Source organism: Squalius cephalus (genome assembly GCF_949319135.1).
Source record: "Squalius cephalus genome assembly, chromosome: 22".
Taxonomy (NCBI): domain Eukaryota; kingdom Metazoa; phylum Chordata; class Actinopteri; order Cypriniformes; family Leuciscidae; genus Squalius; species Squalius cephalus.
The window spans coordinates 1,761,388-1,774,269 of NC_137143.1; the positions used below are offsets into that span (position 1 = coordinate 1,761,388).

Below are 12,882 nucleotides of genomic sequence, written 5' to 3' on the forward strand. Positions count from 1 at the left end.
GTTGATATTTGACTGGTTTTGTCCGTCCTTCTGTTAGACTGTCTCACACATGAATTATGTTGAATATCTGTCAGCTGTTAAATTTAACTACACAATTAGATAATACCAGTTTAGCTCAACCAATCACCAAGCACTGCTTCATTTTGTTCAGTCTGTGTGTGAAAAGAGCATTAGCAATTAAAGAATAAACACTTTGGTCAGGTCAAAGTGTCTGAATAATATTTGGTTCCAAATTTTAATACATTTTACTGGTAGTATTTTTGGTTTGAAATTAATTTTTAGTTTGACTGTAGTCAAAGCTGGGCGTAACGTGGTTCAAGCTGGTCCAAAGGGTTGATCAGTAGATGTTAACCTTGTTAGAGCGAGATCGCCTGCGTAACGCCTTTCCTCTTCAGTTCGGATTGGGTTCTTCAGGAAATACATGAGTAATTTCTACTTGAGGTTGGAGGTCATCAAATAGGGATACAAGCTTCTGGTTTAATGTAAAGATATAGATATAAGGATGCCATGTGTAGTAAGTGGCTCAAGCTGCTAAACATTGTGCTTCTTTTTCACGACAGGTCGACTTAAACATGGGCTGAACTGGTGAAAAACTGAAGAAGGAATCCCAGATGATGGTGTGTGATAGTGCTAATGCTCATTGCTGTGTCCTGGGAGAGAAGGCCTAACGGCTCAGCTTATTAACAAGACTAGATGTGACCATTTGTCTTCATTATCGTGTCACACTTGAGGTGTCAGCAAGAGACAGTCCAGCAGAGCCGAGCAACAGCCTGTTCTCCCAAACACCAAACACACACCAAACACACACTACACCAAACACACACTACACCAAACACACACTAAACATGTAAAACACTCACATCAAACACACACTAAACATGTATGACACTCACACCAAACACACACTAAACATGCAAAACACTCACATCAAACACACACTAAACATGTATGACACTCACATCAAACACACACTAAACATATACAACACTCACACAAACACACACTAAACATGTATGACACTCACACCAAACACACACTAAACATGTATGACACTCACACCAAACACACACTAAACATGTAAAACACTCACATCAAACACACACTAAACATGTATGACACTCACACCAAACACACACTAAACATGTAAAACACTCACATCAAACACACACTAAACATGTATGAAACTCACACCAAACACACACTAAACTAACACAGTCTCACCCCAAAACGTCACATACTGACGGGTCTTGACCATACGGCAACATACGACGAAAAGGGTACCCCTAAAACGTCCATATGTGACGATTCGGGTTATGGGTAGGTTTAGGTATGCGTTAGGGTACCGCTAGGAGGCGCTGCTGGTGCGCTTATGTCTTCGTCTCATATGGACGTTTTAGGGGTACCCTTTTCGTCGTATGTTGCCGTATGGTCAAGACCCGTCAGTACATGACGTTTTGGGGTGAGACCGGGCTGACTAAACATGTATGACACTCACACCAAACACACACTAAACATGTAAAACACTCACATCAAACACACACTAAACATGTATGACACTCACACCAAACACACACTAAACATGTATGACACTCACACCAAACACACACTAAACATGTATGACACTCACACCAAACACACACTAAACATGCAAAACACTCACATCAAACACACACTAAACATGCAAAACACTCACATCAAACACACACTAAACATGTATGACACTCACATCAAACACACACTAAACATATACAACACTCACACAAACACACACTAAACATGTATGACACTCACACCAAACACACACTAAACATGTATGACACTCACACCAAACACACACTAAACATGTAAAACACTCACATCAAACACACACTAAACATGTATGACACTCACACCAAACACACACTAAACATGTATGACACTCACACCAAACACACACTAAACATGTAAAACACTCACATCAAACACACACTAAACATGTATGACACTCACACCAAACACACACTAAACATGCAAAACACTCACATCAAACACACACTAAACATGTATGACACTCACACCAAACACACACTAAACATGTATGACACTCACACCAAACACACACTAAACATGTATGACACTCACACCAAACACACACTAAACATGTAAAACACTCACACCAAACACACACTAAACATGTAAAACACTCACACCAAACACACACTAAACATGTAAAACACTCACACCAAACACACACTAAACATGTAAAACACTCACACACACACACACACACACACACACACACACACACACACACACACACACACATGGTTTGCAGAGAAGATTAAGCTGTCCTCCAGATCTATCCATCTAGTGCCTCTAGTGTGTGTGAATTGCCATGTTGTTTTAATAAATAAATAAACTCGATGCAGTCGATCTTTAAGGCCAGTTAGATTCACAATATGGTTGCATACAAAAATACATTATTTATCACGAGCCATACTCTCCTATATCACACACAGCTCTGTGTCAACGCATCTAATCAGAGAAGATCAAATGTTGCACTGGATAACACACACACACACACACACACACACCAATGTCAGATCATGACAAGTCAAACACAATGAAGACGCCGGTAACACTTTACAATAAGGTTCATTAGTTAACATTAGTTACTAACATGAACTAACAATGAGCAATACATTTGTTACAGTATTTATTCATCTTTGATAATGTTAGTTAATAAAAATCCAGCTGTTCATTGATTATGCATGTTAGTTCACAGTGCATTAACTAATGGTAACAAATACAACCTTTGATTTTAAAACGTATTAGTAAATGTTGAAATGAATATTAACTAAGATTAATAAATGCTGTAGTTCTTAGCTCATGGTAGTTAACTAATGAACCTTATTGTAAAGTGACACCAATCATATGATTTTTCTAAAGGATGCGAGCGAGCGCATGTCCACTGTAAAGGTGATGCGACTGATTTCTAACGCACTGGACCGGATCCTGTGGTCAATCATCACAGCGAAGCATGCACTTCTTCTTCTTCTACCCAGCAACACTATCACTGTAGAAAGTAGCAAATTTAGTTTGACCCCTGCGCTGTTGCCTGGGAGACACATCCCAGTTAATAACTCCACGAGACAGCCAACCAGCGACACAAGCAGGATTACAGAGGAAGAACTGGGAATGATTTGAAAGAGCATCAGTGTATGTGAGTTTATGTCAGGAAGGGATACGGGAATGATAATCATTTGAAAGAGCGTCAGTGTGTGTGTGAGTTCGTGCAGGATGATTGTGTTTAGCTAAGGATGAAACGACACACACACACACTCAACATCCCAGTTAATAACTCCGTGAGACAGCCAACCAGCGTCAGCAGCGGTTTAAAGAGGGAACAACTGGGATATGGGAATGATTTGAAAGAGCATCAGTGTATGTGAGTGTGTGATTGTGTTCAGCTTGAGATGAAACGACACACACTCACCCTCTGTCGGTGAGGTTTTCAGCCTCTGGCACATTCCCTCGACGCCTCCATAGTCCTCCTGTATTTTGACCACCGCCTCGGTTCCTCTGAGCTCCATGAGGGAACGCAGCTCCATGAGCGAGCAGCCGAACCCCGACGCATGGTTGCTGTCGCTTCTTTGGTTCTTGGTGTAAAAATCGCTATTCGTCAAGTCCCCCATGACGGCTGAGTATTGCTTTTCTTACAAGCGGATTGGAATTGAAATGAGACACACGGTCAGAGGAGTCCCAGCTGTGGCTGGAGAACAGGTGTCTAAAAAAAAAAATGCAGGAGAGAATAGAAGAAGGATGAAGAAAAAACAGATCCCGTCCGCTGTCTGCAATCGAAGATCCTCGGCGTTACGCGAACTGGGACGCGACAGCCATCGGAAAGATCCCGGTCCTGAGGACATTCACCAGGGCTGCAGACCAGCGGCTCTCCATACGTGCTTTCCCATTCTACCTGCTTCCAGTCGGATGCTGTCTACATGCTGATCCGCTCCATTACTCCTTCAGAGACCGAGAGAGAGAGAGAGAGAGAGAGGAGGACAGAAGGGGAGGGAGAGAGAGAGAGAGAGAGAGAGTGAGTGTTTCTCAGAGGTGTGTGCAGAACAGGCGCTAGGAAAGCATTGTGTCGTCAATCGCACACAGAGATGGGGGTGTCCATCTATTCCTGTGATTCTCCTCGTCATCACATGCGTTTGATCGCTCTCTCTCTGCTAAACACACTGCCATGTCGATACTAAAGGGACATGTGAGTGTTTCCGTGGCTCGTGTGATCCGAGCGAGACTGCAGTGCACATTAAAGAGATCGACGCTATTGAGAAACAAGGGCAATGCATCCCACACTGCAGCAAGGCTCGCTGGAGGGGTTAGCGATGGGAAAACATTATATAATTCATCCATTCTAATGCATTTGTGCTGCGTAGAGCGCAATCTGAACACCAGCTAACTAACGCTAATGGACTGATGCGTCCTGGAGGGCAATTCTCACATTTAACACATTTGGTGTTCGGAAAAGCCACATATAGTGTCGCTTTTCCAGTTGCAAGCTAGTGTTTCCAACTAAAAAGAGTGTATCAAGACAAGACACTACATCACTGCATAGTGTATCATGCTGTATTGTGCCAATAGCTTTACTGTAGAGCGAGCTCATATTTGCTCTTCTAAATAAATTATTTTAACCCCTCTGTCTTCTTTCTGTGAAGCAAAACGCATAACTTTAGTGCCATATAAATGCTCTAATTCAGGGTTTCTCAAACTCGGTCCTGGAGGGCCGCTGTCCTGCACAGTTTAGCTCCAACCCTGATCAAACATGATCCTGAAGACATTGATTAGCTTGCTCAGGTGTGTTTGATCAGGGTTGGAGCTAAACTGTGCAGGGCAGCGGCCCTCCAGGACCGAGTTTGAGAAACCCTGCTCTAATTGCACAATTAAATAGTTTCATTTGATACATGGAGATAAACTTATTGTTCCCTTTAGTAGCTTCAATGTAGTGAGCTTCTTTTGGTTTGTACTTTTTCAAAAAAGCATATTTTTGTGCAGTTTTAGACCGTGTAGTTTCTGGTGAATCGTTTATACACAGCCCTACTCTCCAGTTAGTGGTTTACTAGTCACTCAGCATTTTCACTAGCCGCAATTTTGACGTTGATACCGTGGGGAAAAACTGCCATATAGATATTTTTAATATGATCTCATCATTTGTCAGCAGGAATATTAGGCTGCTGTCACTTTAAGACCTAATGCACTGATCCAATATACTGTTACACATGCAATTTCTTTCTCAGCAGTTTACGTTTACTTTCACTGTAACTGACTGTGTTAACGTCAATACTCGCCATGACCGGCATTTTGACATTATTTTGTGTGTGTTTGACTGTTTAAGCGCAATTAAGAACTCAATTTAGTACTGAGAGGTGGCTTTATGTGCCACACTTTGGGTGCTTGAGCATAAAATCTGCGGGAACGAGTAAAATTATGTGCGATACGCGCAATCCCACGGCGAAATTCAAGCCCTGTAACAGCAACAATATTCATCCGGAGCAAATGAAACGAGTGAGGAGAGGCGGGTTTGTGTGTCACTCGCTGTCAGAGAGATGAGAGAGAGAGGCAGGGTATCGGTATCAGGTATACACTGTGAAAAAAATGATATGATCAATAAGTTATAACAACATGTATTTTTTAGGGCTGTCAAACGATTAATCGCGATTAATCGCATCCAAAATAAAAGTTTGTGTTTACATAATATATGTGTGTGTATGGAGTATAATTATTTTCTATATATAAATACACACACATGCATATATATTTAAGAAAAATGTGTTATTTATATATAAATTATATATAATATAAATATATATACACAGTATATACATGCAAATATTTCTTAAATATATACATGCATGTGTGTGTATTTATATATAGAAAATAATTATACTCCGTACACACATATATATTATGTAAAAACAAACTTTTATTTTGGATGTGATTAATCGCAATTAATCGTTTGACAGCCCTAGTATTTTTACATTGCTTTAACTCATCAAAATAAGTTAAGCAGTTTCCTTTTTATACAAGTTATACAAGATTCAACTCATTTTTAAATCAGTTTAATGTAATTTAAGTTGAAATTACGATTGCACTTAAAAATGTAAGGCAGCAACTTTTTTTTTTTTGCCAGTGTACTTTAAAACCAACGTGACCCAACCATAATTAATCAGGAGACATGAGTATTGACTGAATCTAAGACTAAACAGCTGGGACAGATAATCAATAGCATTTCTAAAGAGAAACATTTGCATATTTTCTCAGAGAACATCTTTGTCAGGAACAAATTAACATGTTGTCAAAACTCTCAGTATTTCCAGGCTCCAGCTTGATGTGTTCGGGATTGAATGGCTCATTGCATCAGTCGTGAAACAGCACGACACCACATGTATTAGTGAAGCCTTGCCATGCTGACAAATGTGATGGATCTGTCAGAATCAATCCTCTACAAGGACAAGTAGGATATGTCTCTTGGTGAAATAATGGTGGGAACGAGTGGCTCCTGTAAGGCATGATTCTGCTTCCCATGAGCCTTCAGGAATATTCAATATCCAGTCCAGTCCCAACACCAGCTCTCCTCCAGCTGTGCCAATGATGGTTAGTGTAACGCTCTCGGGAGGAGTAATGAAGTCCTCCAGAACTCACACAGGTAATAATACATGTGCATCTGACAGATCCTCTCACATCAGCACTGTGAAACTAAACGCTGCATAATATGAACCGACTATCCAACATGTGCAATATCTCAATATCTGGTATTACTATCAGCACAAGATGCTATCACTGTAAACGAGGCGACAAACCCATCCAGAAGAGCACCTGCGCTCCCAGTCTAATTGATTTATGAATGTAAAGAAAAAGAGTGACAAAAACAAAGGATGTGTTCAGAAGGTAAACAAGCTCAGAGTAAGTCACACACAACTTCAGACCTTCAGGAAGTCCTCTAAACTTCTGCGAGAAATCTCAAAGTTTCACTGCAGACGGTGGGAAAAATGCCAATGGACAATTAGTTTTCCTTCATTACACAGTGCAGAGAGACTCTTCCTGTGCTTGAGAATCATAAGAGTCCTTCTAATGACTGAACATAAACCAGCAGTTCAAACACACACACACACACACACACACACACACACACACACACACACACACACACACACACACACACACACACACACACACACACACACACAAAACGCATTAAAAGCTTTTAAAAGCCTGCAATGATTCACTCTTAATCAAACAACAATCTGGTTCTAGTTATGGAATTTTGAAAAGATTGATCATAACACAGTATGATTATGATTATAATATAATATAATATAATATAATAAAGTCTACTTTATGGGTCATTCCTGGGATTCGGTGCCTTTTGTGTCCCCAGTAAAGATCATGATCTTACTGCCTTAAAATGTTGAACAATATCAATTTTAAACATGTCTTAGTCATAAATAACACCATTTGAATTCTAAGCATAATAAAAAATAATAATTTGACATTTTAATGCATTTTGAGCCACCATATATCAGCAATTTTCCTCATAAAAAAAAAAAAAAAAAAAAAAAAAAAAAAAAACAGTTAGTATAAAATAGTCAAATAGTCAAAAAATCTAAAAAGTAATATTTGTAACAGGTTGCACTGTATGTGAGTGATGGGAAATCATCCATCCATCCTTATTATATACTATTTTTTATTACAATAATTTCATAAAATCAGCAAAAAACATACTAATAATTCAGTGACAAAGAAAATTTACTAGAGTTTCAATACTTTAAAAAGTAAATAAAAACTATGGCAAGCCGTTTTAACTTTTATTCATTTCCAGGATATGAATTGTTGATATCAACAATGTAATTGTTGATATCTGTAAAAATATTTTCACTAGTGAAATGTCACCATAGGCTGCCATTCAAAATCAATTGTTGATATCAAGAATTGATTTCTTACTAGTAGAAATATAATTTTTGATATCAATAATTACATTGTTACTAGTAAAAATGCGAATTACTGATATCAATAATTCAATTGTCACTAGTTGAAATGTCTATTTTTGATATCAACAATTGAATTGCTACTAGTAAAATTTTTCATTTTTGATATCTGAAAATGTATTTCTGATATCAATATAATTTCAGATAATAATGACTAAAATGGCTTTCTTACTAGTAACAATCACATTCATGATATCAGAAATGAACATTGTCACTAGTGAAAATTGAATTATTGATATCAAAAATGAACATTGTTACTAGTAGCAATTCAATTGTTGATATCAAGAATAGACATTTCAACTAGTGACAACTGAATTCTTGATATCAAAAATAAAGGTTTTTACTAGTAAGAATTGTATTTCTGATATGTGAAATTGGGAATTTCAACAAGTAAGAAATCAATTCTTGATATCAACAATGGATTTTGAATGGCTATGGCAAGCCTATGGTGACATTTCACTAGTGAAAATACAATTACAGATATCAAGAATTATAGTTTTTACTAGTTGAAATTCAATTGTTGATATCAAGAATTATCATTTTAACTAGTGAAAATTCAATTGTGGATATCAAGAAGTAGCATTGTTACTAGTGGAAATGTCATTTCTGATATAAAAAATAGCCATTGTTACTAGTAGAAATCTAATTCCTGATATCAATAACTATCGTTTTAACTAGTGAAAACTGAAATGTTGATATAAAGGATTCATATCCCGGAAATGAATAAAAGTTAAAACGGCTTGCCATATAAAAACATATTTTCGGCATTTGCATCTGAAAACGAAAAATGCAAAGTGATGCGTCTGTGAGAAAGTACAATTCATACACAATATTTATATTATAAGTATATGAAACTGTTGTTCATTTGTCCTTAAGAGGGTGGACATTTCTGATCTTTCATTTCATTTCTTCTGTTTACTGTAATAATGGCCTCCTCCCATCTATACACATTAGTCAGGGTAGATGGGATTATTGATTTGAATGAAAACATATAGACTTTCAAAAATGAAAGTTTTTTAGTTAAGCTGTTTCTGTAGGACAACTCTGTGCTTTTGGGTTGCTCTCTTTGACCAGTATCTCGTTCTCAGAATCTCCTCTTTCCTAAGCCATCCTCAGATGAGTAATATAATAGTTGACATGCTAGAGCAATCCGAGGAAGTGCAGGCATTTTCATTATTAATGCCAGCCTGTAATTATTTAATGAGACACATTTAATTGTTGTAAATGAACAGGAACATGTCATTTTTAGCTCAAATGTTCCTCTACATGTTAAATCGGGCTTTATGCGTTGCATTATGATGGTTACCTGACACTATTTTAACTGCATTTGATGGAAGCTCAAAGTAACAGGCTACAGTTTTCAGTGATTAATGGTGTAACGTTACAAAATTCTCACATTTTATTGCTCAGAGAGTTGTACAGCTGAGCAAAATGAGGCAATGTCAAGTGCACTTGATTAAAATGTCCACGACTCACAGTCACTTGGATCGTTCAGGCATTTAAATCATAGAAATTAAAATTAATCCCCATAAAGGCGTTTTTACATCTAATACATTCTTTTTTTTTCACCTGAGCTGGGCTTGTTTTTTTTGTTTTTTTTATAACAAAAAAGTTATATTTTTGTGCAAATGTAAAGACCCTTTCACACCAAAAGTGAAATAATAATCCTCAGGCTGAAGGAAACGCAGGTTTACTCCTGTACAGTCGTGTACAGTAGAGGCTCAAGCAAACCTTCCAGCTGATGTTCTGGAGAACAGGAGAATATGATGGATGAGAAAAGTTTAACACTTTACCAATAAAAACAAAAAAATCTAGTCATTTTTGCTAATGGTTTAAATCAAATATCGAAGGTCAGAAGCAAGCACATTGGTCAATAAAGTGAGATTAAATGCATCAAAATATGTTTTATTTAACATATTTAGTTATTGGAGGTTTGCATAGTATTCTGATTCTGCATTTCACAGATTTTATTAATTTTGAGGAATATTGAATCTTTTTTTTTTTTTTTTTTTGTGCAAGTGAGATGAGTAAATGCCAGCCTGATCTCACGGCAGTTCGTACGAATTCATACGACCTCACTCGTACGAATTAGTAAGATTTTTGCTAAATCGTACATATTTTACGAATTGCCCAATTCGTATGAATTCATACGAATGATCTACCCCTGACCCCGCCCCTAAACCTACCCATCACGTGGGTTTAGACAAATCGTACAAATTCGTACGACCTCACTCGTTTAGCCACCTTTTAATCACTCGTACGAATTCATACGAATTGGTCGTGAGATAGCGTTGTAAATGCTCACATTTAGTCAAGAAATCAAGCGTAGCGTCAGTTCTGGCAGGTCACGTTAGTCAAGCTCTCGTCAGTGACTCTCAGCTGATCCACGTCTGCCTATAGGAATACGACACTGTCACTGTATTCATATATAAGCTCATCAGTATTATCAGCAGCTGTCGCGTTCCTCAGGAGCTGATTACCCTCCTCCCTCCCCAGCTCCTCCTGTCTCTGTCAGGATTTGGTGTCTGATTCCCCTTGAATCAGAATAAATTCTCGAATTATGTTGTACATTAAAATATTGACATTAATGCTATCTGCAATACATTGATGTTGGTTCTGTTCTGTTTACCCTGAGGGGGGTTATTGCTGCTCTTATCCATGCTAGGCTGGGAGTTCTTGCCCAGAACAGAACCATACCGCCAATTCAATCTGTATGCTAATTATCAATCAATGTATTTGACGATAGTGGACCTGACAGAACTACAATAACCATCATGTTCACACACACACACACACACCTCTGCACTTCGATTTATCTCACCATGAGGACAGGAGAGCTGTCAGTCATTAAATGGGAAAACAAAGTAACTTGCGTTACTTATTTGAAACAGTAACTCAGATATTTTGTTGTCAATTTTAAAAGTAATGCGTTTCTTTACTAGTTACTTGAAAAAGTAATCTGATTACGTAACTCAAGTTACTTGTAATGAGTTACTCCCAAAGCAGCTCTGATTACCTCACACACACACACTGAACATTTCTAAAACTTTTAGCTTTTTATGTTCAAACCGGAGTCAGACAAAGATGGAGAGACTCCAGAAGAAGTGACAACATGTAGAAGCAACAGGACATTTCTCAATGATTAGTTGATGAATTTATGTAGATTATGTGTAGTTATCTTCTAGTCACTGATTAGCATATTCTGTCATGATAATCTATAAATCACGTTCCCGGGGGCGGGGTTCATGTAAATTTCAATCGGGGCATTTTCCCAATGAGCCTGTATATTATGTAACTGCATTACATTAGAAAACAGCATCTTTTTCTTTTGTGTTTCACAGTTTGAAACCACATGATGATTGTCATTTTTGTGTGAACGCTTGAGTATTTCCATAAACACAATTCAACATCAAATTGCAAAACAGGATTTGTTTGTCGGCGCGGCGAGTTTTAATAGTGTTGCGATCTCACATCAGGGGAAGTGAACGTGAAGATGTCTCTATGGCTATCTCTGAAACAAATACCAGTGGATGAAAGGGTGCCGCTGGAAGTCATTTGTGTGTAAAGGGTGAAGAGATTGAGACACGCTGCCTTTTCTTCCCACGAGTCCTCCTTTGTCCAGGGTCTTTTGGAGAACGGATCGCTCCGGGGTTAGCGGATAGTGCTGGATTTACACGCTAGCCTCTCACATGACTGCACACAAACCGCGGCTCGAGTGATCGACTTTGTTTCCGCCGAGACTTTAATAACCTGTGTCTCAAAGCCGGCCTGGAGAAAGAGCTTCCGCCGGGGAAAAGAGCCCAAACATGTGAGACGACATCAGTGATGCTTAACCTCACACCCGAGCTTATGTTCAGGAGCTCACACTGCTGCTCAAAAGTTTGGGATCGGTGCGTTTTTAATGTTTTTAAAGAAGTCTCTTATGCTCATCAAGGCTGCATTTATTTGATCGAAAATACAGTAAAAACAGTGAATTATTATTACAATTTAAAATAACTGTTTTCTATGTGAATATATAGTAAAGTGTCATTTATTCCTGTGATCAAAGCTGAATTTTCAGCATCATTACTCCAGTCTTCAGTGTCACATGATCCTTCAGAAATCATTCGAATATGATGATTTGCTGCCCAAAAACATTTATGATTAATATCAGTGTTGAAAACAGTTGTGTAAATCTTTTTTTAACAGCTTTAAAAGCTTTTGTAACATTATACGCTACCGTTCAAAAGTTTGGGGTCAGTAAGTATTGTTTTGTCGGGGGGGGGGGGGGGGGAATAAAACCATCAATACTTTTATTCAACAAGGACGCATTAAATTGATCAAAAGTGTCAGTAAAGACTGGCGAGCAGGACGAGGACGGTGGCGTGATTGATAATGAGTGACACACCAGTCTCGACAACAGTGAAGAATGAGAGAGGACCAGGCCTGGATTTATGTTGTGTTTTATGTTTTATTATATGCGGCAGCAGTCGTCCGCTCTCTTTTACTTTCATTTTGTATTTATTTATGGATTGAAGTCTTTGAATGTTCGTCGGTTCCCGCCTCCTTCTTCCCACAACGTCTAACTTTGCTACAAAGACATTTACAATTTTACAAAGTATTTTATTCTATCAAATAATTGCTGTTCTTTTGATCTTTCTAGAATAGAAAAAACAATATTTTAAATTGGAATAATATTTAACATTATTGCTGTTTTTTGTTTTGTTTTAATGAAATAAATGCAGCCTTGTAGAGGGATTCCTGATCATGAGGCGAGCTGCCCTTTAATGCGATGCCTGGGATCCGTTTCAGAGAGAGCAGATGCCATGTCACTTCCTGAACACACACACACGACTCCCTGCTGCCGCCAGTGTGT

The 12,882-nt window shown here is 38.2% G+C and overlaps 1 protein-coding gene across 12 annotated transcripts in view; it reads right to left on the reverse strand.

Moving 5' to 3' along the window:
- atp2b2 (ATPase plasma membrane Ca2+ transporting 2) overlaps window positions 1–12,882 on the reverse strand; it is a 205,200-nt gene that overhangs the window by 95,274 nt on the left and 97,044 nt on the right. For all 12 annotated transcript variants that reach the window (XM_079857210.1, XM_079857216.1, XM_079857212.1 and 9 more), the window contains exon 2: window positions 3,476–4,002. In XM_079857210.1, the coding sequence (XP_079713336.1) occupies window positions 3,476–3,674 (199 nt within the window). In that variant the 5' untranslated portion in view covers window positions 3,675–4,002. The remainder of the gene's footprint in view (window positions 1–3,475; window positions 4,003–12,882) is intronic.